The 26,523-nt window shown below is 45.2% G+C and overlaps 1 protein-coding gene and 1 non-coding gene across 7 annotated transcripts in view; both read left to right on the top strand.

The window, feature by feature from the left end:
• NAP1L4 (nucleosome assembly protein 1 like 4) overlaps positions 1–26,523 on the top strand; it is a 47,112-nt gene that overhangs the window by 7,500 nt on the left and 13,089 nt on the right. For 5 of the 6 annotated variants that reach the window (XM_069471831.1, XM_069471826.1, XM_069471829.1 and 2 more), the window contains exons 2-10: positions 3,911–3,941; positions 4,740–4,798; positions 7,253–7,352; positions 9,702–9,843; positions 10,791–10,877; positions 12,491–12,622; positions 19,477–19,548; positions 23,859–23,998; positions 25,246–25,391. In XM_069471831.1, the coding sequence (XP_069327932.1) occupies positions 3,928–3,941; positions 4,740–4,798; positions 7,253–7,352; positions 9,702–9,843; positions 10,791–10,877; positions 12,491–12,622; positions 19,477–19,548; positions 23,859–23,998; positions 25,246–25,391 (892 nt within the window). In that variant the 5' untranslated portion in view covers positions 3,911–3,927. Of the gene's footprint in view, positions 1–783; positions 791–3,910; positions 3,942–4,739; positions 4,799–7,252; positions 7,353–9,701; positions 9,844–10,790; positions 10,878–12,490; positions 12,623–19,476; positions 19,549–23,858; positions 23,999–25,245; positions 25,392–26,523 lie in introns of those variants that run through there. The other variant, XM_069471830.1, reaches the window with a different exon arrangement.
• LOC138385615 (small nucleolar RNA SNORA54) lies at positions 20,282–20,404 on the top strand. Its single transcript, XR_011233835.1, has one exon. It is a non-coding gene; the product is annotated as a small nucleolar RNA SNORA54 (small nucleolar RNA).

Below are 26,523 nucleotides of genomic sequence, written 5' to 3'. Positions count from 1 at the left end.
CGTCATGTGAAGGGTCGCAGTCAAAACTTTGTTTCAGCACGAAACTATTAAGAATAGTGGGCCGGGCGCGGTGGCTCACGCCTATAATCCTAGCACTCTGGGAGGCCGAGGTGGGCGGATCGTTTGAGCTCAGGAGTTCGAGACCAGCCTGAGCAAGAGCGAGACCCCACCTCTACTAAAAATAGAAAGAAATTATATGGACAGCTAAAAATATATATAGAAAAAATTAGCCGGGCATGGTGGCGCATGCCTGTAGTCCCAGCTACTCGGGAGGCTGAGGCAGTAGGATCGCTTGAGCCCAGGAGTTTGAGGTTGCTGTGAGCTAGGCTGACGCCACGGCACTCACTCTAGCCTGGGCAACAGAGTGAGACTCTGTCTGAAAAAAAAAAAAAAAAAAAAAAAAAGAATAGTGTATAAAGTTATCTTCAGTTTGTGTGTGTAAGGTATATGTGAAACATAAATGAATTTCGTGTTTAGACTTGGATCCCGTCCCACGGCTTCTCTTTATGTGTATGTAAATATTCCAGAATCCATAATAACCTGCAATCCAAAACACTTCTGGTCCCAAGCATTTTGAATAAGGGATATTCAACCTGTATAAAGGGTGTAGTGTTTAAAGTAACTGGATTTGTTGGTTTCCTGTCAAGCAGTACATGCAGTAGTCTATGTGCATGTTAGAGTTACCCAAGTGGAAAGAGACCTGGTGTACTGGTCATTTAGTACCTGAGAGCTTCCTATTGTCTTCCAGTTTATGGGTGGTGAAACTGGGGTGCAGAGGAAGGCTGTACAGGTAGGAAATGATAGGAGTAGGGTTTTTTTTTTTTTTTTTTTAGAGACAGAGTCTCACTCTGTCGCCCGGGCTAGAGAGCTGTGGTGTCAGCCTAGCTCAGAGCAACCTCAAACTCCTGGGCTCAAGCAGTCCTCCCGGCCGGGCGCGGTGGCTCACGCCTGTAATCCTAGCACTCTGGGAGGCTGAGGCGGGTGGATCGTTTGAGCTCAGGAGTTCGAGACCAGCCTGAGCAAGAGCGAGACCCCCGTCTCTACTAAAATAGAAAGAAATTAAATGGACAACTAAAATATATATAGAAAAAATTAGCTGGGCATGGTGGCACATACCTATAGTCCCAGCTACTCAGGAGGCTGAGGCAGGAGGATCGCTTGAGCCCAGGAGTGTGAGGTTGCTGTGAACTAGGCTGACGCCACAGCTCTCTAGCCTGGGCAACAGAGTGAGATTCTGTCTCAAAAAAAAAAAAAAAAAAAAAAAGCAATTCTCCCACCTCAGTCTCCCGAGTAGCTGGGACTACAGGCATGTGCGCCACAACCAGCTAACTTTTTTTTAAAAAATTTTGTGGAGACATTTTTTTTTTCAGGCGTTGCCCAGGCTAGTCTCAAACTCTTGGCTTCCAGCAATCCTCCTGCCTTGGCCTCCTGAAGTGCTGGGATTACAGGTGCAAGCCGCTGCTCCTGGCCTCTTTTTTGTGTGTGTGTTTTTTTGGAGACTATTGTATTGAGTTTAACTTAACTACCTTGTCATTCATGTCACCAAAAATAGTATTAAACGGCACATGCCTTCACATGAATGAAGATTAAGTGAGTTATTGTATAAATGGAATGTCTTAAGTTAGAATGGTTGTCACTCTGTGGAGAGGTGAGCCTCTTTGGCCTGTGTCCTGAGTTAGGTTGTTTGTGGATTCAGCAGATGTTTAATGTGCCAGGAGCTGTGCCGGCCTCTGGGACTGGGTAGTGAACAGGTGGAAAGGGAGTGTTTTCACGCTCTGTTTCAAACACAGGAATTTCGTGTTTGACTGTGATCCTGCCTGAGTCGTTGCTTGTCATCTGTCCCAGCACTAGCAACAGAATCTGCAACTGGGCAGGTAGAGGCAGCAAGCAGCGCAGTGGCTGGTGGTGGGAGGGAAGGGTCGAGAGGCTCTGCGTCTGAGACCCAAATGCAGGTTTCACTAGCTGTGTGACCTGGGCTTGGGCACCTGACCTTTCTAAGCCTCAGTTTCCTCTCCTGTAAACTGAGGCTAGTCCCTCTCTGGGAGAGTGGGTGTGAGTATAAAATGTATACATAGGTCCCTTGCCAATATACGGGGTGTTGTGAATTAAAAGTGTGGCTTTGTTCGGTATTAATATTATTGATTGGGTAGTGAAAATGAGAGTTGTCCATTGAGCTGACAGCGATGGCTGCTTCCAGGATAGTGGGCTCCTCTGAGCAATTAGTCAGTCTGTGTGGGGTGTAGGGAAGGTGCTGTTAGACACGTTTGTTGGGCAATGGGGAGCTTTAATTAAGTAGGCAGATTATGCTTGATGTCAGTGTGTAACTGGTTTGGCAGTATGTATTTATTAATATCAGGATCCGTTCATGTTCTTTGACCCAGAAATGCTACTGTGGCAGTGCTGTTGCCATGTAAGTTAAGAATGACTGAAGGTGGGAAACCATATAGACTGAGAGGTTCATGGAGACATTATCAAAGATATATAGTAGAAAAAAACCCACCTTGCTGTTTAACTACTGTGAATGGTAAGCGTACTTGCTCTTGGAACGTCGCCATCAGACAATTCCTGTGGAGCCTGCCTGGCCCACACCTCGGTTTCCGGTGTGAGGAAAAGCAGGCTGTGAACTCGGGAGGGCTGTGGTTGCAGCAAACTTGGCAGAGAAGAGAGAGCTGGGAGTGGAGCTGGTGCGGCAGGCAGGGCTGGGCGGGTAGCAGTGGGGATTCTGCAGAACGTGATGGGGGCCCTTGGAGGGTTTTTAAAATGGTCACTGACGCGGGCTGGGCTTGGTAACTGGTGTGGTAGTGGTGGTGTGGCCAGCCATTGTGGGATTTGCTGCATTATTTTTTTCGTTCTGGTATTCATTTGTCTCATTAAAGCAAATGTTTAGTATTTTGAATTTTGAAAATAATTAGCATGTTTTATTTTGAAACAATAAAAACCTAATGAAAATGCAATTGAGTTAACTACAAAACAATTGTAGATCATAAATTCTAACGGGTTATTTTTCTTAAATACAAAGTTTATTTTGTTTTACCCTAAAAATTTCTGATTGAGTGGTTTGGACATTGCTCAAATAGCTAAGAATGGAACGTTAACCAGTTTCCAGCGGGAACAACCCTTCACAGAGGCTCTCAGATGTATATAAATACGTCTGGTAGTTGAGGGAACTTTATAACTGCACTGCAGTTTTATTTTACATTTAAGGACCATTTTAAGCTATGTGTTTAGATGTTACTATGAACACATTTGGATTGGGTTTTGAAGTTTTATTTACTTTATTAATATCAAGTTTTTTTATTTAGGAAGAAGACCCCATAGAACCCATCCTTAATATTCATAGGTACAAAGTCATCTAGTTCTGCCATCTAGGGATAATCATTTTTAATATGTGCCTTATAAAAGTAGAATCATATTATACTTAATACCATGTTTTCACACAAGCAGTACATGTTCATTGTAGAAGTAATAGAAGATACAGAATTTTAAAAATCATCTTGTGAATTAGTTTGAAAGACAGTGTAATCACTAGTAAATGCTTGGAATTACTCTAAAATAATTTGGCTAGCGTTAATATGTGTTCCTGTTGCTGATTTTATTATAGAGATGAGGCAAATTGGAATTGATCTTATTTTGAAGTCTGGTCATTTTAGTGCCAATGAGAGTGATTTTTATGAGTAAAATCTGAAAGTAATGAAATGCACAGATCTTGAGTGTATAATTTAATGAGTTTTGACAAATATATACACCCAGGTGACCTTGGTCAAGACCCAAAACATTTTTATCACTCCAGAAAGTTCCCTCCTGTCCCTTCTGATAGGTCTGTACCCATAGACAGTCATTGTTAAAGATTACGTTTGAACAAATGTTTTTGTTTGTGAACATAATTATTACAACTCTTTTTAATTTGTAGGGGATAAAAACTTGCAGATGGCAGATAACAGGTAAGCCAAAACGGACTTTTGTTTATTAAAGTTTAAAATACAGTGTCCCGGTAGCACCATCAGACCAGGATGCATTCAGGCTCTGGCTGATGGCGCGCAGGGGGCGTGTGTGTTTGAGCTTCAGACATGAACAGTGTCTCATGTTGATGCTTAGAAACCTTTTCTAGAAAGCAGGCTTTAACACCCTGGGATGAAGTGGTGTAATCGAGTTCACACCATCCTAACATTCTATAACCTCCAGGGTCAAGTGAAAGATTGTGTTTCGTGGATTGTTTGGGGGTCACTTTTGGTTGTGTGTATTTTTGAGGAGGGAGGTGTGTCCAGGCATCTTTGAAAACCGTTAGACCTATTTTCATGGAGCTCCATTGTTTTTAGAGATGTTGCATGGTTAGCTTTCCAGAGCCCCTTTGAGCACTGTCTGAACTTGGTAAGACTGCTGGGCTTTGATCACATGAGCAGCTGCGGTTGGTTTGTTTGGTTTGGTTGGAGGGCTAAAAGCAGATGTTTTGAGGAAATAAGCTGTAGAAATGAAAGCTATCTAAGGAGCTTTGACTAGACTTGGAAATCAGAACTGTGTAGGGTGGCATGTGAAACAAGGGGGTGTTAAGTGGTAGAGTGTTTTTTAATAACAGAGTAAAGCGTCTCTTAGCCCACGTGCATGGCAGTAGTTCTCTTCCGCCCAAATCCGAAGTCATTGGAGAGACACCTCTTGCTATGTAGAAATAAGACAATGCCCATTTGTCCTGTTTGTCTTTAGAACTTTCTTTACAGTGACACTTTTTAAACATACTGTTTCAGTTTTTCAGATGGGGTTCCTTCAGATGCCGTGGAAGCTGCTAAAAATACAAGTAATACAGGTCAGTTCACTGCACAAGAAAAATTAAGTAAAGGATTACTACACTGATTTTTTAGGAAAGCTAGAGTAATTAAAATGAGTATCAGTACCTCATTTAAAATTTTTTTATTATATTAAGTTCAGACTCTACATAAGTAAAGAGAATGGTACAGTGTACCTACTGTTACCTAGCTTTAGTCTTAATTAGTAAATGACCAGTCTTTTTTCTTGTTTTATTTTATATAGTGAGACAGGGTTTTACTGTGTTGCCCACGTTGGTCTCAAACTCCTGGGCTCAAGCGATCCTCCTGCCTGAGCCTCCCAAGTAGCTGGGACTACAGGCATGTGCCATTGTCTGTACCCTTAACTTTCCTTCACCTGGTGATTTTTTTTTTTTTTAAGCCAAATTTAGCAGTGAGAGGTTGTACACCAACTTTAGTGACACTAATGTTAATAAGTTCTGATAACCCACTACCATCAGACCAGCCCCCCTGGTGGTTTTGCAGCAAATCCCAGAAACATCATATTGTCTATAAATTCACAGATGTGATATCTTTCTTCCATTAAAAAAAATCTATATATACATACTCCTCCCCCTTCCAAACTGTTTGAAAGCAAGTTGTGGATATTTTCTTCTTTCTTAAAAGAATTTAGTGTAAGTTTCCTAAAAACTAGAATGAATTGTTAACCACAGTGCCATTACCACCACCAAGAAACTTAACATTGATATAATACTAATATCTAACATACAATCATGTTCATATTTCCCTGGTTTTCTCAGCAGTTTTTTTCTACCTGACACCTAAATCTGGGACCTAGGAGAGGTTCATGCATTAAAGTTAATAGTATTTCCACTGTTTGTCAGTCATTTACCCAGCTTTTATCTTTCATTACATTGGCACATCAGAGCACTCTGGGCCACAGTTGTCTCGCAGAGTGCCCACAATCTGGATTTGCCTGCTTGTCTCCTCCTCATGAGATTCAGGGTGACATTCTGGCAAGAATGGCACACAGGTGACCCGGTTCAGTGGGCGTTGTGTCAGAAGAAACACTGGGTCAGGTGGGTCCCTGCCTGGGGCGCCGAGACGGAGGATTTGGTTGAGATGGTATCTGCCAGACTTCTCGCCTCGGGAGCAGTCTGTGGGGCACGTGTGGCTGTCCTCCCCTTCAGCGTTTCCCACGGTACCCTCAGCACCCGTGGATGGTCCTTGCCGCCTCAGCTAACCACGTTGGTGGCTGCAAACGGTGTTTTTCTAATTCTGCCAATCCTGGTGTACACCACGTATTAAAGAAGAACTTTTGTTCCCCTTACTTCAGTGTCACTACAGACTTGTGGATTATTGCTTTGGTCACTGTGTTATCAGTTGCCATCATTTTTCATTTTGGTGTGCAGATTGTCCCATTTGGCCATTGGGAGTCCCTTCAGGCAGGCTTCTAAGTCCTTTTGGCAGGTCCTTGTTGGTTTCTGAGTACTTGTAGCTTTGTAGCGCAACGTGGTGTTCCATTTTACCTTGAGCTTTCCTTACCCAAGCCCTGGCATCCACCATTTTTCCAAAGGACCTTGTTCCTTTTAGTGGGGAAATATTCCTAGAAACCAAAATATAGATGCTAGGTATGATTGTACGCCTCTGTATCAGTGGACAGAGTGAGAGGAGATGTAAATTTATACACACATGCGCTCACCTGTACTGTGTGTTTACATACTACACGCATATACATTAAATACACATACACAGTGTTTTGTGTTGGTGGGTGTGTTTACAGTTCTAAATGTTAAAATTGAACACCTACTTGGTGTGTTTGGCTTGCCCACATCGTGGGAGAACGCTCAAGTATGTGCTGCCTTTGAATAAGGGAAGGATGCGAAGGCATTGTGTCATTAAGAGGGAAATGATGAAGGGTTGAGCCACTCTATAGTCACAGCTAAGTGAAAGGACAGTCACTTGTCTCATTTGTTTATTGGGAAATGGGCTTCTAAATCCAGACAGCTCCGGATTGCAAATTCAGTGCGACTGTGGGTCAGTGGGAAAGGGAGCAGCACGGTCAGCAGGCTCAGCAGGGCCAGCAGTGCTCCCCGGAGGGTGGGTTTGGGCGGAAGGGAGCCGGAGGCAAGCAGGACACGCGAGGCGGACTGGAAAGCCCGGTGCCCTCTGGGAGCGAGGGAGAGGCGGCTCTCCTGGACCCTGTGGTCCGTGGTGCCGTGGTGAGTGAGGGCACCAGTGGACGCTGTCTTACTTCGAGGAGCTGATCTCATCCCTGTCCTTGACTCTGGATACCACTGTGGGACTTGGGGGGAGAGGTGAGGTAACTAGAGACAGACCACCTCAGCGTAGCAGTTAGAAGTCACTTGGTATGTGTATTTAGAAGTAAAGGTAGTTAAGCAAAGCTATGGAGATGTATCTTGATAATTTTTGACTCTTGGCTGTTGTGTGCTGGGCATATTTTGATATTTGGTCTTGTTTTTAACTCTTCATAGAAAAGCTTACAGATCAGGTGATGCAGAATCCTCAAGTTTTGGCAGCTTTACAGGAGCGACTTGACAATGTCTCTCACACGCCTTCGAGCTACATTGAAACGTAAGTGTGCTGCGAATAAGTCCTGGTGCAACTAGAAGAAACAAAAGGAGAACAAAGGAAAACCCATTTTGCAGTTCCTCAGAGTAGGAATAAGTATGTTTTTCATTCCACAGACGTTGCCTCCTGAGAGCCAGGCACTGGGGTCAGAGACGAGCCACCCTGCCCTGTGCCCGGGTTCGGAGTCTGTCTGGTGGAGGGAATGACGCAGCACGTGGAGTTGTCTGATGGGGTGCGCAGTGCCATCCTGTGGAGGTTTAGAGGACCTCATAGATCATCTGAGCTGGCCAGGGCAAGGAGGAGTTGGCCAGGGCAACTGGGGCCTCCTAAGCCAGCTGAGAAAACCCTCCTCCTTGGCTCAAGACCAAGCCTGCAACACCAACACCTTTGCTTTTTCGCAAGAGGCCTGTGTCTTAGATGTGTGTATTGCGAGGTGAAGATAATAAGGGTGCCTATCCTGGGATCCTGGCACGGCTCTTCTCAGGGCCTGCCTGCCTGCCTCCCGGAAGGGATGGGCCGACACTGCGCTCCTGTCTGCAGTCACGTCAGGCCGTGGTCTCATGGGAGGTCCTATGCTCTGCACGCCTTCCCCACACTGGGCTTGTTGGTGTCCCCCAGGGCTGCTGTGATGGGGTTTGCTGTGCCTATTTAGAGGGTTCTCTGGAAATTACTTAGGGGTTAAGGTTTTTTGATACATTTCTTTGCAGATTAAACCCATGGAATGGAGTGGTGCTGAGTGGGAGTGGCAGGAGTTGAGAATGAGTAACGGCTTCTAGTTTTCTGGCTTTAGAAACTGGGCGAGTGGGGTGGCATTCACAGAGAGGAACTGCGGGAATGGGAACGGGTCTTTGTGGGACTAGAATTGGTTCCACATTGGCCATATTACAGAAGTGCTGGGGGTGAATGGGGGGGTGCTTGGCATGAATGACAGAGGACAGCTAGAGGGACACAAGGGTCCAGTTTGTTTGGCATCCTTTGTCATTGAAAAACTAAAATTGTATAATTAATGCAGAAAAGAGGTACAAATGTCAACCTGTGTCTATCATGAAATTCTTTCTCTGCTTTTCCCTTGCTCTCTTCTACTAGCAGGAGTTCTAGAATGTTAGACTGCAGTTGAGAGTCCTTGCTTAGGGACCCTTAGGTTGAGGTAGCTGTGAAGCTGATTAACCCAAGACGGTGGTCCTTTGTGATTTAAGGCGGTTGTTCCAGTACTTTCCAAACAGTGGTATGTGTGTGAGCTGCCTGAACTCTGTGCTGCGTATTGTTGGAGGATAAGTGAAAGTGCTTAGCACAGTGCTGGCCTCGCACTTTGGGACTCAGTTCATTCAGTCTGCCCAGGGGGCTCATTGCGTCCGTGAGGAGACCAGGAATCTGCTCTTTGTTCTGCATGATTGGGACTGAGGGCTTTATTTTAAACAAATAGTTTTGATAGCTTAAAAACAGCTTTTTTTCTGATTTATAAAAGCAATGCATAGGTAGGTCTGAGCTCAGTGGTGTTTACAACTAATTAATCACAACCAGTTACAGATTCCTTTGTTCCTTCTCCACTCCCACTGCTCCACTTGACCAGCCAAAAAAATAAATAAAAAAAAAAGTAATGCATAAAAACTAAACTTTGTTTAAAATATAGAATAATTAAAAGGCAAAGAAGCTCATAGTTGATCTGACTCTAGCATGATTACGAATAGGCCATGTTTGAATACTGTTCAACTTGCCATTGTTTCCAGTTTTTTGCTTTTATAAATGATCCGTCAGTGGACATTCCAGTATAAATAGTTGGTTATTTCCTTAGGATAAATTTTCTTTTTCTTTTTGGACACAACAGTCTTGCTGTGTTGCTCTGGGTAGAGTGCAGTGGTGTCATCCTCGCTCATTGCAACCTCAAACTCCTGGGCTCAAGCGATCCTCTCACCTCGGCCTCCCAGGGTGCTAGGATCACAGGAGTGAGCTACCACACCTGGCCAGGATAAATTCCTAGAAGGAGAATTACTGGATCCAGAGACCATTTCCAGTGTTTCCATCTGCCCTTAGGAAAGATGAGTCAATCAGAGGCTTTACCCTCAGGCTCATAAAACCCAAGTGTTTTGTTTTAGTTTTTAATCGCCAGCTTTGTAAAGAAAAGAGTTATTCTAAATTTGCATTCTTTTGGATACTTTATGAGAGTGGACCTTTCTTCATGTTTGACAATTTGTGTGTTTTCTTATGTGAATTATCTTTAATGATTTTTAGGAGCTCTTTTTCGTACTAAGGGTGTTAATTCTGTGTTGATCTAAATTTATGCTAATAAAATTAAAAAGCATGCTGCCTTATTTTGCAGACATAAAGGTGTTTTATTTCCTATCTTTCTTTTAGTTTACCTAAAGCAGTAAAAAGAAGAATTAATGCATTGAAACAGCTTCAGGTGAGGTGTGCACACATAGAAGCCAAGTTCTATGAAGAAGTGCATGACTTGGAGAGAAAGTATGCGGCGTTGTACCAGCCTCTCTTTGACAAGGTGGGCGCCCTGGGAATACATTGGATGCGCAGATGCTCACTGACTTACCAGGGTGTTACGTACGTTCCAGTGAACTTGCTGTAAGGTGCAGATGTCCCGAGTCAAAACGCACTTAGGACAGCTGGCCTACCGAACATGAGATCTCAGCCTACCCCGTCTTAGACGTGTTCAGAACACTTCAGTAGCCTACAGTTGGGCAAAATCACCTAACACAATGCCTGTTTTATAATAAAGCGTTGAGTATCTCCTGTAATTTATTGACTACTGTACTGAAAGTGAAAAACAGAACTGGTGTGTGGTGGTTTCTGTTGAATGCCTGTGGCTTTTGCACCATCATAAAGTTGAAACTCTTGGCCGGGCGCGGTGGCTCACGCCTGTAATCCTAGCACTCTGGGAGGCCGAGGTGGGCGGATCGTTTGAGCTCAGGAGTTCGAGACCAGCCTGAGCAAGAGCGAGACCCCACCTCTACTAAAAATAGAAAGAAATTATATGGACAGCTAAAAATATATATAGAAAAAATTAGCCGGGCATGGTGGCGCATGCTTGTAGTCCCAGCTACTCGGGAGGCTGAGACAGGAGGATCCCTTGAGCTCAGGAGTTTGAGGTTGCTGTGAGCTAGGCTGACGCCACGGCACTCACTCTAGCCTGGGCAACAGAGTGAGACTCTGTCTCAAAAAAAAAAAAAAAAAAAAAAAAAAATAAAGTTGAAACTCTTAAGTTGAACCATCGAGAATCAACTATATTTTAAATATTTCTTTAGGCGAAACATTCACATTTACCCAGTGAATCATTTAATGTTTTTCTTTAAGCCCTAATACTGAGGATCTTAATTCAGTTATAAAATTGTCCAGTTTTCAAAGTTTTTTCATAGACGTTTTTATAAGCTCATCTTAGCTCTTGAGTTTCCAGATACTCTGACGATTCTAATGAGTCTCGTTACTGTGTAGAGAAGAGAATTCATCACTGGCGATGTGGAGCCAACAGATGCAGAATCCGAATGGCACAGTGAAAACGAAGAGGAGGATAAATTGGCTGTAAGTTTTTTTTATTTTTATTTTTTATTTTATTTTTTTCCCACCATGGCCCCACCCCCGTAAGTTTTTTTAAATGAGCATAACTTATGTTCTATTTTAATACTGTTAGAAATAAGAAACATTTTTTGATGATTTTTAATCATTGATAGTGAGTGCTTCTGACAGTAGGCGGTCCTTCATCATTGAGTTTTGGGGTGTTTCGATTCCTTTATGGTACACATCTGGCGTCTGACAGTACTGTCAGTTGGTGGTGACACAGCCCTCCTTGATGACCTGTGTACAGTAGCGCATTGACATAAGGGAGCAGACCAGCAAAGATTAAAGTGTCAGTAAAAGTCTTAAGAGAAAACAGGCCAACAGGGGGAGATACACACCTTGTTCTCAGTCCCTGGGAGGTTGGGAGAGTCGTGGTGAGGAGGGTGTCTTGGAAACGTTGATGTCATCTTGCTCAGTGGTCTTCTTGAGAGATACTGAGTCAAAGTGTGGCCCTGGGTTGACCAGTTACAGGTCGTTGTACTATGGCACTTTCTGTCACCTGCTCACAGCCTTTTTCTGGTGACAGGTCTCATTCTGCCATGGAAAATCCAGCACACCTCAGGTTGACTTTGTCGCCTGATTTTATGTTTGGGAGATAAGCAGCTTTTAGCCCATAGCATTAACTTTTAGGGATTTTTTTGAAGTATATGTTAATTTTTGTAATCATATATGGTTTTGATTTTTTAACAATACGTGGAGCCTGGCCTCGTTGAAGCCGTGGCTGTGGATTAATGTAGTTGTGAATCAGTTTCTTACAGCTCAAAAGAATTTGCCTTTGGTAATTTAAAAAGCCCACAAGATCATTTCATCATAGCAGCCCCATCTGACAAAGCATTCGGAATTTCATGTGGTTCCATCCAGTGTTGTGTTTAACCTCCCTTGGTCTCCATTTTTCCTGGGGCCAGCGTGGCCTCCATGTTGCCATGTGGCCTTTCTGGTCACCACCCTGGTGTGTGTGTGGTGCCAACAAGCTGACAGTTACAGCCGCCTCTGTATAGCTAGATGTACCAGTTACTGAGCAGTTTCCTACTGCCGAAGATACTGCTGCAGCAAACATCTTTTATTTCAGCTTACTCTCCCCCACACATACATTTTAACCAGAGGTCAGGGTTCTTAGTTTAAGTGAGCTGTTTACCCTTGAACTGGATTTTCTTCACGCTAACAGTAATGGATGCTGTACGCATTGGTGTTGCATCTCCTCCAGGTTGATGCCCACAGTCTTCCGAGCTGCATTTCGTGGTGGGTGATTGTCCCACGGCGAGCGAGCGCCCCACAGAGCCAGCACGGATGTTCCTTCCCAAAGCTGGTGGCACTTTGGCGTCTCTTCTGCTTTTTACCCCCTTGATAAGAAATTACATCATGGAATTACATATGGATATAATGCCTTGGTTAGAAACATTTGGAAAGTGTCCCATGCACAGTAGTTTTAGAGATGCCGACGCTGAAAGAAGGATTTTTGGTAGAAATTTGTACGGAATTCTGAAATTCTGTATTAACCCATTGAGTTATTTGTAAATTTTTTTTGTGAGAAGTGTTCTATTTTACATCTTTTTTTTTTTTCTTTTTTTCTTTTTTAGGGAGATGTGAAAAATAAAGTTGTCATAGCAGAAAAAGAAATGGCAACTGCTGAAGAGCCAAACCCCAAAGGAATCCCAGAGTTCTGGTTCACCATCTTTAGAAATGTAGATATGCTGAGTGAGTTAGTCCAGGTGAGCAGGTTTGTGCTGGTAGAGAGATTTTATGGCGATCTTCTAAAATTGCTCACCTGTGGTCTTGCCTAAGCACTGCTTATTTGGGTACCGGAGGTTGTTCACAGTGGGTGGGAGGGCACTTTCTGTGACCAGGAACTCAGGCGAGCCGTCCTGATCCGCACAGGGAGGTTTATTCACTGCGAGGCTTCCCGCTGTCTTTTGCAGGCCTGGGGCCGGGGCGGGGAAGGCGGGCAGCCCCCACCCTGAGCCAAAACTTGTGCATCAGGTCATTTTGTCTCCTGTAAAGGTGACAAATAGAGTCAGGACCCCAGCTCCATCCCACTGTGGTGGGCATGAACAAGAAAGGATAAGGACAATAGACAAAAGTAGAAGAATTCGTTTTGAAAAGGGATGTGCTCTGTGTGTGTGTGTGTGTGTGTGTGGACACACATGTACACACTTAATACTTCTCAGCATATTTTTGAAATGGGCCTGCTAGTTGTGCAACCTCGCTAGTTGTGCAGATGTATATAACAATATTTTCTAATCGTTTCCCTTAAAAAAAGTCTCTATTAAAAACAAAGGTTCATCTGCAAAATGGAGAGTTTTAAAAAAAGAAGAAATAGCCAACCTTTCTGAGTTTTCTGTCTTGCCCTGTCATCCTTCCTGTAATGAAATGATGAACCAATTAAAAGGTAACATATTTGATTTTCCCTGAAATGAGTTATAGTAGAAGTTTCTAGAATATAGAAACAAGTCCTGCCTTAAAGCGTATTGACTGACTTGCTGTCTGGGTTTTCGTTACTCCAGAATCCCCGCAGTCGGCCACGTTTGCATTCAGACTTGGTAGGGACAGCTGTGCCTGTGTCTGCACAGGGCTGCCTGTGTCACAGAGCATCAGAGCCGTTGTCCCTTGCAGACAGCTGCACTGGAATTAGCACAGGGTTTTACAAGTACGTTTTTAATGGTTTTCAGAAATTTCCCATTGCTGCCTCTGCGGCCTCGCTTGTTTAGTGCTTATCTTCTTTCCTAAGCTGAAACTTACGAGGGAAAGAACGATGCATTTCTTATTCTTCTAAAATATCATCGAGAATAGAATAGGCAGGCTCGGTTTTCCTGATCTGAGCTTCCTTTTCATATGGAGTGGTGGAATTTAAGAAGACTGGACCACACTTTTAAAAGAATGCCATGAGCCAGAACTTCATTGGAAAAATTGAATAATATCTACCGGAGTCTCATTTGCATCCTTTCTATATTAGAATCACCTGGGCAACTTACTGTAAATAGCCACATCAGTGCCCTCTTCCGCCAGGGAGAGTGCTGAGGACTTTAGAAGGCCCTCAGGTGACTCTTTCGTGCCCTGAGGGTTGAGAAGCCACCATAGCAGGGAGCAGGTGGGGAGACTGGCCCTGACTTGGGGAGGGGCTGCAGAAAGGCACATTTCTGAGTGCGGGGGGGCCTGGGCTGGGGCTGAGGGTCTGCATTTCTAACATGCCCCCAGGTGGTGCTCACGCTGCTGGTAGGGCACCCTTGGAGGGTCAGCAAGGTTGTGGTGTGGGGTTTTTGGTGTCACAGTGAGGTGACTTGATTGGGTGGCTGGCTCTTGGTGTTGCTCTTTATCTGCAACTGGCCGGCTATTGAGCAATGGAGGCATCGGCGTGGCTGTTCGTGTGCAGCATTGCTCTGGGTTTGAGAGCAGTGGCGCAGCTAGCTGCGTTTTAACAGGATGCCTCTCACCTCCCCAGCACCTCTGTGTTGCTGCCAGTGCTTCAGTGTTTAAGTCAGGAGGTGTCTTGCTGCTTTTTGTTTTAAAAGCTGTAAAAAATTATGTTGGGATTCATAGAGTACTTGTTGAATTTGCAGACATCAAATGTTATTTGTATAGTTTATAACTTGATAGTAGGTAATGGTAGCAGGTTTCATTTTGGTAAAAAAAATTTTAAATGCCTACTTTTGACGTCTACTGTTACTTGGTTTTGTTTTCTTTGGTTTTGTTTTGTTTGTTTTTTTGAGAAAGTGTCTTCCTCTGTCAACCAGGCTACATAGTACAGTGGTGTGATCATAGCTCACAGCAACCTCAAACTGCTAGGCTCAAATGATCCTCCTGCCTCAGCCTCCAGAGTAGCTGGGCCTACAAGTGCGTGCTACCACGCCTGGCTAATTTTTGTAATTTTAGTCGAGACGAGGTCTGTCTTTTGCTTGGGCTGATCTAGCACTCATAAGCTCAAGCGATCCTCGTGCCTCAGCCTCCGAAAGTGATGGGAGCCACCATGCCTGCCAGTCTACTCTTACTCTTAGGAACCCCCTAGCCTTCCCCCCCTTTTTTTTTTCAAGAACTGTGGTCTCCCTATTTTGCCCAGGCTGGAGTGCAGTGCAGTGGCTGGCTGTTCATAGGTACGATCATAGCTCACTGCAGCCTCGAACTCCTGGCCTCCTAGGATCTTCCTGCCTCAGCCTTCCAGGTGGCTGGAACTACAGGGGTACACCACCTAGCTCATTTTGATCAAATATTAAATCCCAAAGACAGAATTGACTCTAGATCCTTTTGTTCTATAATCAAGGATAGTCAAAATATATTCCTGCAGGCCGGGCGTGGTGGCTCACGCCTGTAATCCTAGCACTCTGGGAGGCCGAGGTGGGCGGATCGTTTGAGCTCAGGAGTTCGAGACCAGCCTGAGCAAGAGCGAGACCCCATCTCTACTAAAAATAGAAAGAAATTATATGGACAGCTAAAAATATATATAGAAAAAATTAGCCGGGCATGGTGATGCATGCCTGTAGTCCCAGCTACTCGGGAGGCTGAGACAGGAGGATCGCTTGAGCTCAGGAGTCTGAGGTTGCTGTGAGCTAGGCTGATGCCACGGCACTCACTCTAGCCTGGGCAACAGAGTGAGACTCTGTCTCAAAAAAAAAAAAAAAAAAAAAATATATTCCTGCAAAGTAGAGTTTTGGAAATTTGAGAAAGCAGCTTTATGTTCTAAGTCCCTGAGATGATGCTTCTGGTGTTGTGCCTTTAGGTCCTTAGTTTTAGTTCTGTGTGTCTGCTAATGTGGGGTGTTACCTTATGCTCTGGGCCATAGAAAGTTCCCAGCCCACCAAGGTATGTGGCCAGCTTAGGAAATTAAGAACATAATGGTTATATCATGAAGTTTAGGAAAGTATCGGTGGGTGCTGCTACTTGAGTGGGATGAGTTTGAAGTTCCCAGTGCCAGCTCTGGAAGACAGGCTCGTGAAAATACTCATCTTGGCAATCCAGAACTGGGCACATGTGCCAAGCCAGTTCTGGTGCAGTGTTAGAGCCCTGTGCTTTCTGGTCTGGCACTGAAGACTTGCTGGTTTGGCTTTCTTTCAAAATGGTCTTTCGGGTTTTTTGTTTTATTTAGGAGGAGGGGTTCAGTTTTTCTTTTTTTTGTGGAACATAGTCTCACTCTGTCACCCTGGCTTGAGTGCAGCGGTGTCATCACTGCTCACAGCAACCTCAAAACTCCTGGGCTCAAGCAATCGTCTTGCCTCAGCCTCCCAAGTAGCTGAGACTATAGGTACGTGCCACCATTCCTGGCTAATTTTTCTATTTTTTGTAGAGATGGGGTCTTGCTCTTGCTCAGGCTGGTCTCAAACTCCTGGCCTCAAGTAATCCTCCTGCTTTGGCCTCCCAAAGTGACAGGATTACAGGAGTAAGCCACTGTGCCCGGCCTGTTTTTCATTTTCTTTCTTTCTTTTTCTTTTCTTTTTTTTTTTTACAGAGCCTTGCTCTGTTGCCCAGGCTGGAGTGCTGTGATCTGATCATAGCTCACTGCAACCTCAAATTGGTGGCCTCTACTGATCCTTCTGCCTCAGCCTCCTAGCTGGGACTGCAGGTGTGTACCACCGCACCTGGCTTGGATTATTTTTTGTCTAGAGATTTGCTAGGTGCATCTTTTTGTTGTTGCTGTTTTTGTTTTGTTCTATAATGTCAAAAGAATTAAAAATTGGGAATTTAAAATTGGAACTTACTTCTTTAAAACTTAATGGAGGCCGGGCGCGGTGGCTCACGCCTGTAATCCTAGCACTCTGGGAGGCCGAGGTGGGCGGATCGTTTGAGCTCAGGAGTTCGAGACCAGCCTGAGCAAGAGCGAGACCCCACCTCTACTAAAAATAGAAAGAAATTATATGGACAGCTAAAAATATATATAGAAAAAAAAATTAGCCGGGCATGGTGGCACATGCCTGTAGTCCCAGCTACTCGGGAGGCTGAGACAGGAGGATCGCTTGAGCTCAGGAGTTTGAGGTTGCTGTGAGCTAGGCTGACGCCACGGCACTCACTCTAGCCCGGGCAACAGAGTGAGACTCTGTCTCAAAAAAAAAAAAAAAACTTAATGGAAAGCCAAGCACAGAAAAATAAATACTATATGTTCTCACTCAAAATGTGGGAGCTGGAAAAAAAAAAGATCTGAGCTCACAGAAGCAGGGAGAATCTTGGTTGTTTATCGGATACAAAGCTAAAGCTAGATGGGAGGGATAAGCGCTAGTGTTCTGTAGCACTGTTGGGTGAATACGGCTAACAGTAATTTAGTGTATATTTTCCAAAAACTAGAGAGGATTTTGAATGTTCACGACACAAATGATAAGTTCCAGGACATTGTATACATGTACCAAAATATCACTCTGTCCTATAAAAATGAATAATTATTATATGTCAACTAAAAATAAAAGGGAAGGCCGGGCGTGGTGGCTCACGCCTGTAACCCTAGCACTCTGGGAGGCCGAGGTGGGCGGATCGTTTGAGCTCAGGAGTTCGAGACCAGCCTGAGCAAGAGCGAGACCCCATCTCTACTAAAAATAGAAAGAAATTATATGGACAGCTAAAAATATATATAGAAAAAATTAGCCGGGCATGGTGGTGCATGCCTGTAGTCCCAGCTACTCGGGAGGCTGAGACAGGAGGATCCCTTGAGCTCAGGAGTTTGAGGTTGCTGTGAGCTAGGCTGACACCACGGCACTCACTCTAGCCGGGGCAACAGAGTGAGACTCTGTCTCAAAAAAAAAAAAAATAAAATAAAAGGGAAAAGAATGGTTTTAAAAAACAAAACAAAACTTGATGGAACCTCAAGAAATCCCTAGATTTTGTCTCCAGACTTTAGGGATAAAGAAGTGGCTCCCGTGTTACAGACGAAGACCTGTTGCTAGTGTCTGATCCAGTTCTTAGAATTATTCTTCTAACTTTTCTCACTCGGACTTTCTAAAATGACAGCTATTGATAACCTCTTGAGTTTAAAGAATGATCACTTGTAAAGTCATTCAGCCACATACAAGAATTTTAAACTCCTCTGTGGTGCCTGCAAGTCATCTCAGACATGCTTTGCAAACGTTCTTGGAGAAGTGACTGTTACTTGGATTTTGGGTACAGTCACGTGCCGCGCAGTGTTTGGTCGGTGACAGACTGCACATACAGTGGTGGTTCCATAAGATTATAATACTGTATTTTTACTTTACCTTCTCTGTGTTTAGATATTCTTTTTAATTAAATTTTTTTGTGTGTTTTGTTTGTTTGTTTTTAAGAGACAGAATCTTACTCTGTTGCCCAGGCTGGAGTGCCCATCATAGCTCACTGCAACCTCAAACTCTTGGGCTCAAGGGATCCTCCTGCCTCAGCCTCCCAAGTACCTGGGGCTACAGGTGTGCACCACCACACCTGGCTAAATTTTCTAATTTTTTTTTAGAGATAGGGTCTCACTGTATTGCCCAAGCTGGTCTTAAGCGATCCTCCCACCTCAGCCACCTAAAGTGCTGGGATTACAGGCGTGAGCCACCATGCCTGTGCCTGGCCTAGTTATGTTTAGACGCCTGAATATTCACCGTTGCGTTACAGCTGCCTGCAGCATTCAGTGTAGTCACACGCTGTCCAGGTTTACAGTTGCAGGAGCAGGAGACTACACCACACAGCCACATGTGTAGTGGGCTGTGCTGTTTGGGTTGTGTAAGTGCACTCTGATGTTCGCATGCTGACAGAATTGCCTAACAATAAGGTTCTGGGGAAGTATCTCTGTTGTTAATCGACACATGACTGTTTATTGCTGTGGGCAGGGAAATTGGCCACCAAGGCCTTGCTGCCTTAGCCGTCTCTTCTGATTTCCGGGCTCCTGTTTCTGCCTCCTCAGAGATGCTCGGGACCAACAGTCCCGGTTGGTAGCATTTCTGATCTCTGTGTGCAGTGGCACCCGGTAGCAGGAAAGCAGTGAGGGCCCTTGCCCTGGCATTCCAGGCAGGTGGGTGTTAGAGGCGCTGCTCTTTGCTGGCAGTGACAGCCACCATTGCTCCAAGCCAGGGAAAGTGGCACCTGTGTGCTGCCACTCTACGACTGGCGTCAGTGAACAAGTCTGGGTTGCTTCCTGGAAGCTATTACTTGAACAGGACAATTCCAATAAGGGCTCATTAGCCAGCATCTGGGAGCGTATGAAACCGAATCTGAGGAGAGAGATGTGTTGTTTTTTAAAAGCCCACTGGAGGGCCGGGCGTGGTGGCTCACGCCTGTAATCCTAGCACTCTGGGAGGCCGAGGTGGGCGGATCGTTTGAGCTCAGGAGTTCGAGACCAGCCTGAGCAAGAGCGAGACCCCACCTCTACTAAAAATAGAAAGAAATTATATGGACAGCTAAAAATATATATAGAAAAAATTAGCCGGGCATGGTGGCTCATGCCTGTAGTCCCAGCTACTCGGGAGGCTGAGACAGGAGGATCGCTTGAGCTCAGGAGTTTGAGGTTGCTGTGAGCTAGGCTGACGCCACGGCACTCACTCTAGCCTGGGCAACAGAGTGAGACTCTGTCTCAAAAAAAAAAAATAAAATAAAAAAAAAAATAAATGCCCACTGGAAATTTTTTTCCCTTGTTGATTAGGAATATGATGAACCAATCTTGAAACACCTGCAGGATATTAAAGTGAAGTTTTCTGACCCTGGACAGCCTATGGTGAGTACTGACTTTGCGCTCTGGGTGGTGTCAGACGGGGCCAGCCTAAGCAGGCTGAGGGACTTGGAGCCGGGCAGGAAACCCACCCCCAGTTGCTTACGTGCTGGGCAGTCCTGAGCAAGACTGCTCCCCAGGAATTAGACTTGGGGTTACTTTGCCTTCCCGTGCCTGGCCCAGCACTGCAGCTGTGAGTCTGAGCTGGGTGATTTGACAAGTAACGCAGACCACGTGGTGCCCCAAGGCCGTGGAGCTGAGTGGTGGCCAGTGCCAGGTCAGACAAGTTGTGACTCCTAGGCTGTGGTGGTGCCCGCCGTGCCAGGCCTCAGCCTGCTAGTTTGCTTCCTGTGTCGGGTGAGGATGATACCGTACTTTCCCGAGTGTCTCTCAAGGTTATGTGGATCTAATGTATTTTAAAAAGTTTAAAAGATTGGGCTGTATGTGTACAAATATGAGCAGCACTTACATAGAAATCCAAGATGCTGATGAAAGAGACCTTCTGGGTTTTACTCTAAAAAATAATTCCAGATATGACTGAAAATATTTTCCTGTTTGACTTCTCCTGAAACGTACCTTTGCGAAATGCTTGCTGTAGTGCATCATTACACTCTCGGTGTTCGTGTGTGAATCAGCCTGCCAGTGTGTAAGACAAGCTTGGGCTAGGCCAGCCCTCGCTTCCGTCTGAAGCAGTGTCGTACTGATCTTGAGACGACACCTTAACCGTGGTCCTCCTGGAGAGCACTGTTCGTAACCTGTTAACCTGGCTGTAGCTGACAGGTTCCATTCCAGTGCAACAGCATGTCCAGGGACACATGACTGACTGACTGGTGGCTTTCAGTTTCAGGTCTTGGAGACAAAGGCTGTGTGAGGGGCTGTGGGTTATGGGTCTTGGGGGCAGGGCTAGGGATCTGGGATCTGGGACCAGTCACCAACCTCTTCCTCCCTCTTCATCTCGGCTGGGTCCCAGGTTAGTGGCTGAGGGCCAGTGGGACACACCTCTATCTGTCTCTTCCACTTCTTCCTGTCTGTGCTCCACTATGGGAGGTCACATTGAGCTGTCCCTCCGTAGGTGAGGGTGTGGGCCCTGGGGGCCAGGAGGGATGCCTGCCGGCAGGCTGGGGGCTGTGCTCGGGATGGGCACCCCTCTCGGGGTTACGGCCGGCCCTTCGTCTGGGCGCCTTCTTCCCGGTGTCCTTGCTTCGTTGTGTTTAGGCGGTGCCCCCAGAGGCCTTCGGGTGGTTCTGCCTGGTTGGCTAGGATTGGTGTGAATTCTCTTCCCTGTTGTGTGTGTATGGGCTATTTTTTAAGATTCTGTGTTTTTCCCCCTCACATTTCTTTCTTACCTGTGGTTCGTCCAGACTCAGTTTACTTTTTTCCCCTTTGGGTCATTTCCCCTTTTTCCTTCCTTTGGTCCTATTAGACACCTTTTTGATGGTTTCCTGGGTCCACTTTCTTTCTTTCTCAGCCTGTCTTCTGGTTTTCCTCGTCTTGCATGTCTCCTAGATTGGAGCCCTGATTGTGGTGGGCTGTGTCCAGCCACCTGCTTCTCTCCCTGCTTCTCCCATTAGAAAAGTCACATGTGCTTATTAGTGAACTCTTCAGAAAATAGAGGCAAGTGTAAAGAACACTATCCAAATCTCCGCCTTCTAGAAATAACTCTCACCAGCTTAATGAATTTCCCAGTAGTCTTTTTCCTTTTTAAAATGATTATGAAATGTCTAAGGGATTAGAGTTACAAAGAAAAATGAAGTCACCGAGCTTCAGAACGAAGCCTGGCCGCTGTGTTTGCCGTCTCCCGCCCCCCATGCCTCAGCTTCCCCCCAGCACTCGCCACCAGGACACATGGTGCATGTGCTTGGCTGGGGCGATAGCTGTCCTTGCAGCCATTGGCTCTAACGTGTTTTGTTTATGCCACTGCCTCCCCATTCTAAAATGTTGCAGTGGCATCGTCACAGCTCACTGCAACCTCAAACTCCCGGCCTCAAGCGATCCTCCTACCTTGGCCTTCTGAGTAGCTGGGACTACAGGCTCACGATACCGCACCCAGCTAATTGTTGTAGAGACAAGGTCTTGCCATGTTGCTCAGGCTTAAATTATTGCATTACGATCAGCATACTTGAACCCAAATCTGTGTTTCAATCTTTGATGATTTCCTTGGTTTAGATTCTTTTGGTGTAATTAGCGGGTCAAAGAAGATGAAGCTTTAGAAGGCCCGAAGGGCATTCAGTTTATATTCCCATCCGTCAGTATTTTTTTACACTTCCTTAATTGAAATAATCTTTTTTTCTGCTTAGTATTTTAAAATAATTTCAAACTTAGAGCAGAGTTGCAACAGCTGCACGGGGACTCTCCATCTGCCCTTTACCCAGACTCCCACTTGGCAGCTTTGGGCACATGGGAGTGTGGGAGGGGGCTCACACCCTTCTCTGCATGAGTATTGACAAAAGTAACGACCATGTTTATTCTGCTGGGCAGAAGGAAGATCTAATTTTGCATGTCTTTATTTCTTTAATTGGGTGGTTTGGTGTATTCGTGGCTTACTTGGCTGTGGTGTGTGCGTGTGTGAGTGAGGCAGTCTTACTTTTAAGCCACTTTTCTGCTGGGTGGTTATTAAACAGTTTCTTTAATTCATACCTAGTTATGTTTGGTTTACTCTTGACTGAACAAAGAGGGGAGAAAAAAATATGAAGAAATACGGTTTGGAGAAAACGGTAGTAGAAGGGAATAGTAAGAGAAAAGAAGAAATAAATAATTCTGTCTATGCCAAAGTAGGGTGTGATGAGGGACCAGAGTGTGATGGTGCCGTTTGTTAGGCCCCCCGTTTCCATCCGTTTGGCTGTCTGCGCTGCGGTCCTGAAGTACAGCCCTCTCCCACCGGCTTCCTCTTCAGCTGGGTGTCTGCACACTTGCAGGCCGCGAGAGGTGTCGGCGCCCGGCTGCCTGCCTGCCTTGCTCACATCCCTCTCCCTGCCCGTCGTTCTGTGCTGTGCTGCCGCCGCCGCCCTCCTTTCTCCTGCAGAGGTCAGGGGCGCCTGCCGCCCTCCCATCGTCCCATCGTCCCATCTGGACACCAGCCGGACCGTCCCCCTGGTTCTGACTTCCCAGCCCTCGCGGCCTCTCCGCCTCCACCCCTTCTTTGGAAAGTTCTTTTTTCACTTCCTCCTTTGTGGAAGTGGTTTGTTTGAATGGGTACACACATGGTTTTTTTCTGTTTGTTTGTTTTTTGTTTTTGCTATTTACATTTTTTTAGTTTCTTTAATCTTCCCCTCAGTTAGTGGTTTTACCATTAAATACATATGGGAATAGCTGACCTTTAGTAGGCCTTTCCTGTAAACCTGGCTCTGCTCTACGTGCTTCTGTAGATTAACCCTCAGAGTAAAGCTTGGAGAGGCGGAGTGCTGTTATTTCCAACCTACAGGTGAGAAACTAGAGCACAGAGATACTGAGTAACCCCCTGAAATCACACAGCACTATGGGCAGAGATGGGATATACTTTTTTATTTTATTAATGGGATGTGCTTTTTTAAATTAATTTTTTGATGTTGCCAAATCATTCTTCATAAATCTATTTACAGTATATGAGTATGGCCAGTATCCTAAAACACTGGCCGGACTATTTTTTTGTACATTTTGCCCCAGAGAAGGGCATCTCATTTTATTTTTCCATTTATTGTGTTACTGGTGTTACTCATGAGTATGGATATCTTTTTTGTTGTTCTTGGCAGTTTGATTTTGTTTGTGCCTACCTCCTTGCACACATCCTTTCTTCCTGCTGTGTTCATCCTCTTTCAGATCTGCCGAGCGCTTTGTAAGTGAGCTTTTTGTCCTTGTGGAGGTTTGTCCTTTTCTCACCGCACGGCCCAGAATGCAGTCCCTGGTTCTGCCAGCAAGGCGTGGGTGAGGCTGAGGAAAAGGCGAGGGAGGCCTGGGCTGCTGGTGCCCCTGCCCAACCGTCACCTCTCCCTCCCTCTGGGCAGCAAAGGGTGGGAGCAGCAGAGAGACGCTGGGATTTCTCAGGAGAGCTTCGCCTCCATGAGGAAGGCGGCATCGCAGGGGGGCGTGGACAGAACGCACAGTCCCCCCCACCACCCAGTCTGTCGTTTGTTTTTTAACTTCATGCTGGTCTTTTTGGCAGTAGAGTAGTTTTTCTTGGTACGTAGTCGTGCCTGTTGGGCTCTTTAGTAATGGTTTCTGCCTGTGGTGTCAGGCTGAGAGAGGAGCTGGTTTCTGGTGAGTGTGTGTGGTGGTCCCTAAGATCTGTCGCTAGTTATTTTCAGATTTTAAATGGTGCTTACTCTGAGTTTCTGTTTTAGTCTTTTGTATTAGAGTTCCACTTCGAACCCAACGACTACTTTACCAACTCAGTCCTGACAAAAACGTACAAGATGAAGTCAGAGCCAGATAAGACTGACCCCTTTTCCTTTGAAGGTCCTGAAATCGTGGACTGCGATGGGTAAGAAAATGTCATTCTGACTTCTTTTTTCTGAAGCAAAAGCCGATGATTTTAGAATTTGATGGGTAAGACAGAAATTAGGAATAAAGCAAAATGCCCTGACTTTTGCTTAAAAACCTGGTAGATAAAGATTGAAATTAAGTAGTCTTTCAATTTAAGGACACTTGGTAGTGCAGAACTCGGCTATGACGGCCAAAGCTAGAAATCATGTCTCGTAGTTACAGATGCACAGGTTTGGGATGGGGCCCAATTCCTCATTTTAATGAGAGGATTAGGTTCTCTAGATGCCATAAATTGAAGTTCTTAAAAGTAGAGTGATAACTTTAACCTCAGCAAATAAATATTTGCTGAATTGAATGAGTTGATCAATTGATTGCTTTGGAAATTGGTGGGGAACAGCATGGTGCTGCTGTTGGACTCATACCGATTTCAGTCTCTGTCGGTCACAGAGAGAATTTGGTTTATAATTAATTCCTCATGGTTGGTTTGACTGTTTGGGAACTTGTTTTATTCTTGAACTGAAACAATTACCCTTCTAAGTACTTACTGTTACGAATCTCCCATATAGGTAATTCAGGACTTTATTAAAATCCTGCTGGACAGGAACAGCTGGAGTAATTTAGAAGTATCGTTTTCCCGGGACAGGCCGTGGTGTGAGAAAAAGGCCTGGCTTTTCCAGGCATGTTCTCAAGCAGATGTCATCCAGGTGCTGTCAGGTGTTACTTGTGTCCCAGGTGACTGAGAAAGCATGCTGTGCTCAGCCCTGGGGCCGGTGTGGTCTGCTCTGGTCACCAGTATTCACGGTGAATATCTATTTGTTTCCCTGCTCCAGCTTGTCCCGCTTACTTAGTTGCCTTGAGAATTCAGGCACGTGACTGGGTGACGCCCAAGTGTGCTCTGGGCACGGGGCGGCAGGCGGTGAGTTCTTGTGCATTGTGCAGACTTGACCAGACTGGGCCACAGAAAACACATTTCAGAGTCCTTAGGAGAAGTCTTGGGAAAATAATGACATTGTTTCAGAAGTCTGAAGCTTGAGGCAGTGGTCACACCCAGCTGAAAGAGGACCAGCCATTTCTCTTTTGTCAGCCTTCAGATGAACTTCATAGGCCTTTGTAGTACCTGGTTTGCAGATTGGTTTTATTAAACTTTCCAGGTTGAGCATAGAGCTGTGGTTTGCTTCCTGTCTGCGTGTGTGATTGATTTTTCTTGTGGAGTGGACGTTCATGACAGCTGTCTTGTCCCTGCAGGTGTACGATTGACTGGAAGAAAGGAAAGAATGTTACAGTCAAAACCATCAAAAAAAAGCAAAAGCATAAGGGTCGAGGCACTGTGAGGACAATTACTAAGCAAGTACCCAATGAGTCATTTTTCAACTTCTTCAGTCCACTGAAAGGCAAGTCAGTTGGGTTGTTAGAATTTGTTACATACTTGCATAAAATAATTTTGTTAACCTGATGTATTCCGAACGATCTCTCAGACAACTGGGTCCTGCTCTTCTCAAATGAGTGTGATCACTAGGGGAACAGTTACCGTGTCCGGGGCCATTGTGTTGCTGTGCAGGTACGTTTTTCTAGGTAGGAGCTGGGACAGGAGTAGGGTTGTCACCTTCCACAGGAAAGGGAAGAGCCTTACTTAGTTGGCTTGGTTGTTGCCCAGGCAAAAACTTGCAGTTCCATTTTAAGAAAACTGAAGGGAGTGCCTGCACGTGGTGTTGAGGTGAGGAAGCAGTCCTCTGCCCAGCCAGCGTTTCGCTCCTCTGTTGTGTGTGTGTCCTGCACCCCAGGACCGCTCCCTGCCCACCTGGAGCCGGCGCGTGTTCTCCAGGCGTCCAGCACTGGTTTTACGCTGGTTATAGTTATACAGCTTTCGAATCATCTGCTCAGTCCCACTTTTCTCATAAGTGCAGTTTTGTTTTTATGCACAATTTGATAGCTCACAAGGTTTTTTGGAACTAATAGTGATAAACACAAGTAGTTGAATTTCCATTTTTGAAACACATGGGCAGAATCACGGCTCGGAAGCTGCTGCTACTTTTTTCTTTTTTTTCAACTTTCCCAAGTCATCAAATAAAGGGTGGGACCTTTGAGCTAATAAAGGTTGAGCAATTGATTTTAGGAGTAAATTTCTTGGAAGTCTTAATATAATTTCCTAATCATGAGAGAATATGAAGGTCAGACTACTTGGCAGTGTTAAAATGTTGATAGGAGGAAAAAACATTCTCTATTTTTCATGAGCAAAAACATAACTTTGAAAGTCTGTCGCTACAGCTCACCCGTGAGCGGCTCTGCCGTTTGTGTGTGTGGCCACAGGGCGGCGCTGTTCTCGAGTCTTTGTGTTTCTCTGTCTGGCTTTATCTCTGCTCAGCACCCTTATCTACAGGCCGCCCTTCGTGGTTCTGCCCATCGCGTTTTCTTGTAGTGGCTGTTTCGTTTCGTTTCTTTTCTTTTCTTTTCTTTTTCTTTTTCTTTCTTTCTTTCTCTCTCTTTTTTCTTTCTCTCTTTCTTTTTTTTTCTTTTTTTTTTTTT

This window comes from Eulemur rufifrons, chromosome 6, assembly GCF_041146395.1.
Source record: "Eulemur rufifrons isolate Redbay chromosome 6, OSU_ERuf_1, whole genome shotgun sequence".
NCBI lineage: Eukaryota > Metazoa > Chordata > Mammalia > Primates > Lemuridae > Eulemur > Eulemur rufifrons.
Note: the sequence above shows the minus strand (reverse complement) of the source record. Positions and strands in the feature narration are given on the sequence as shown.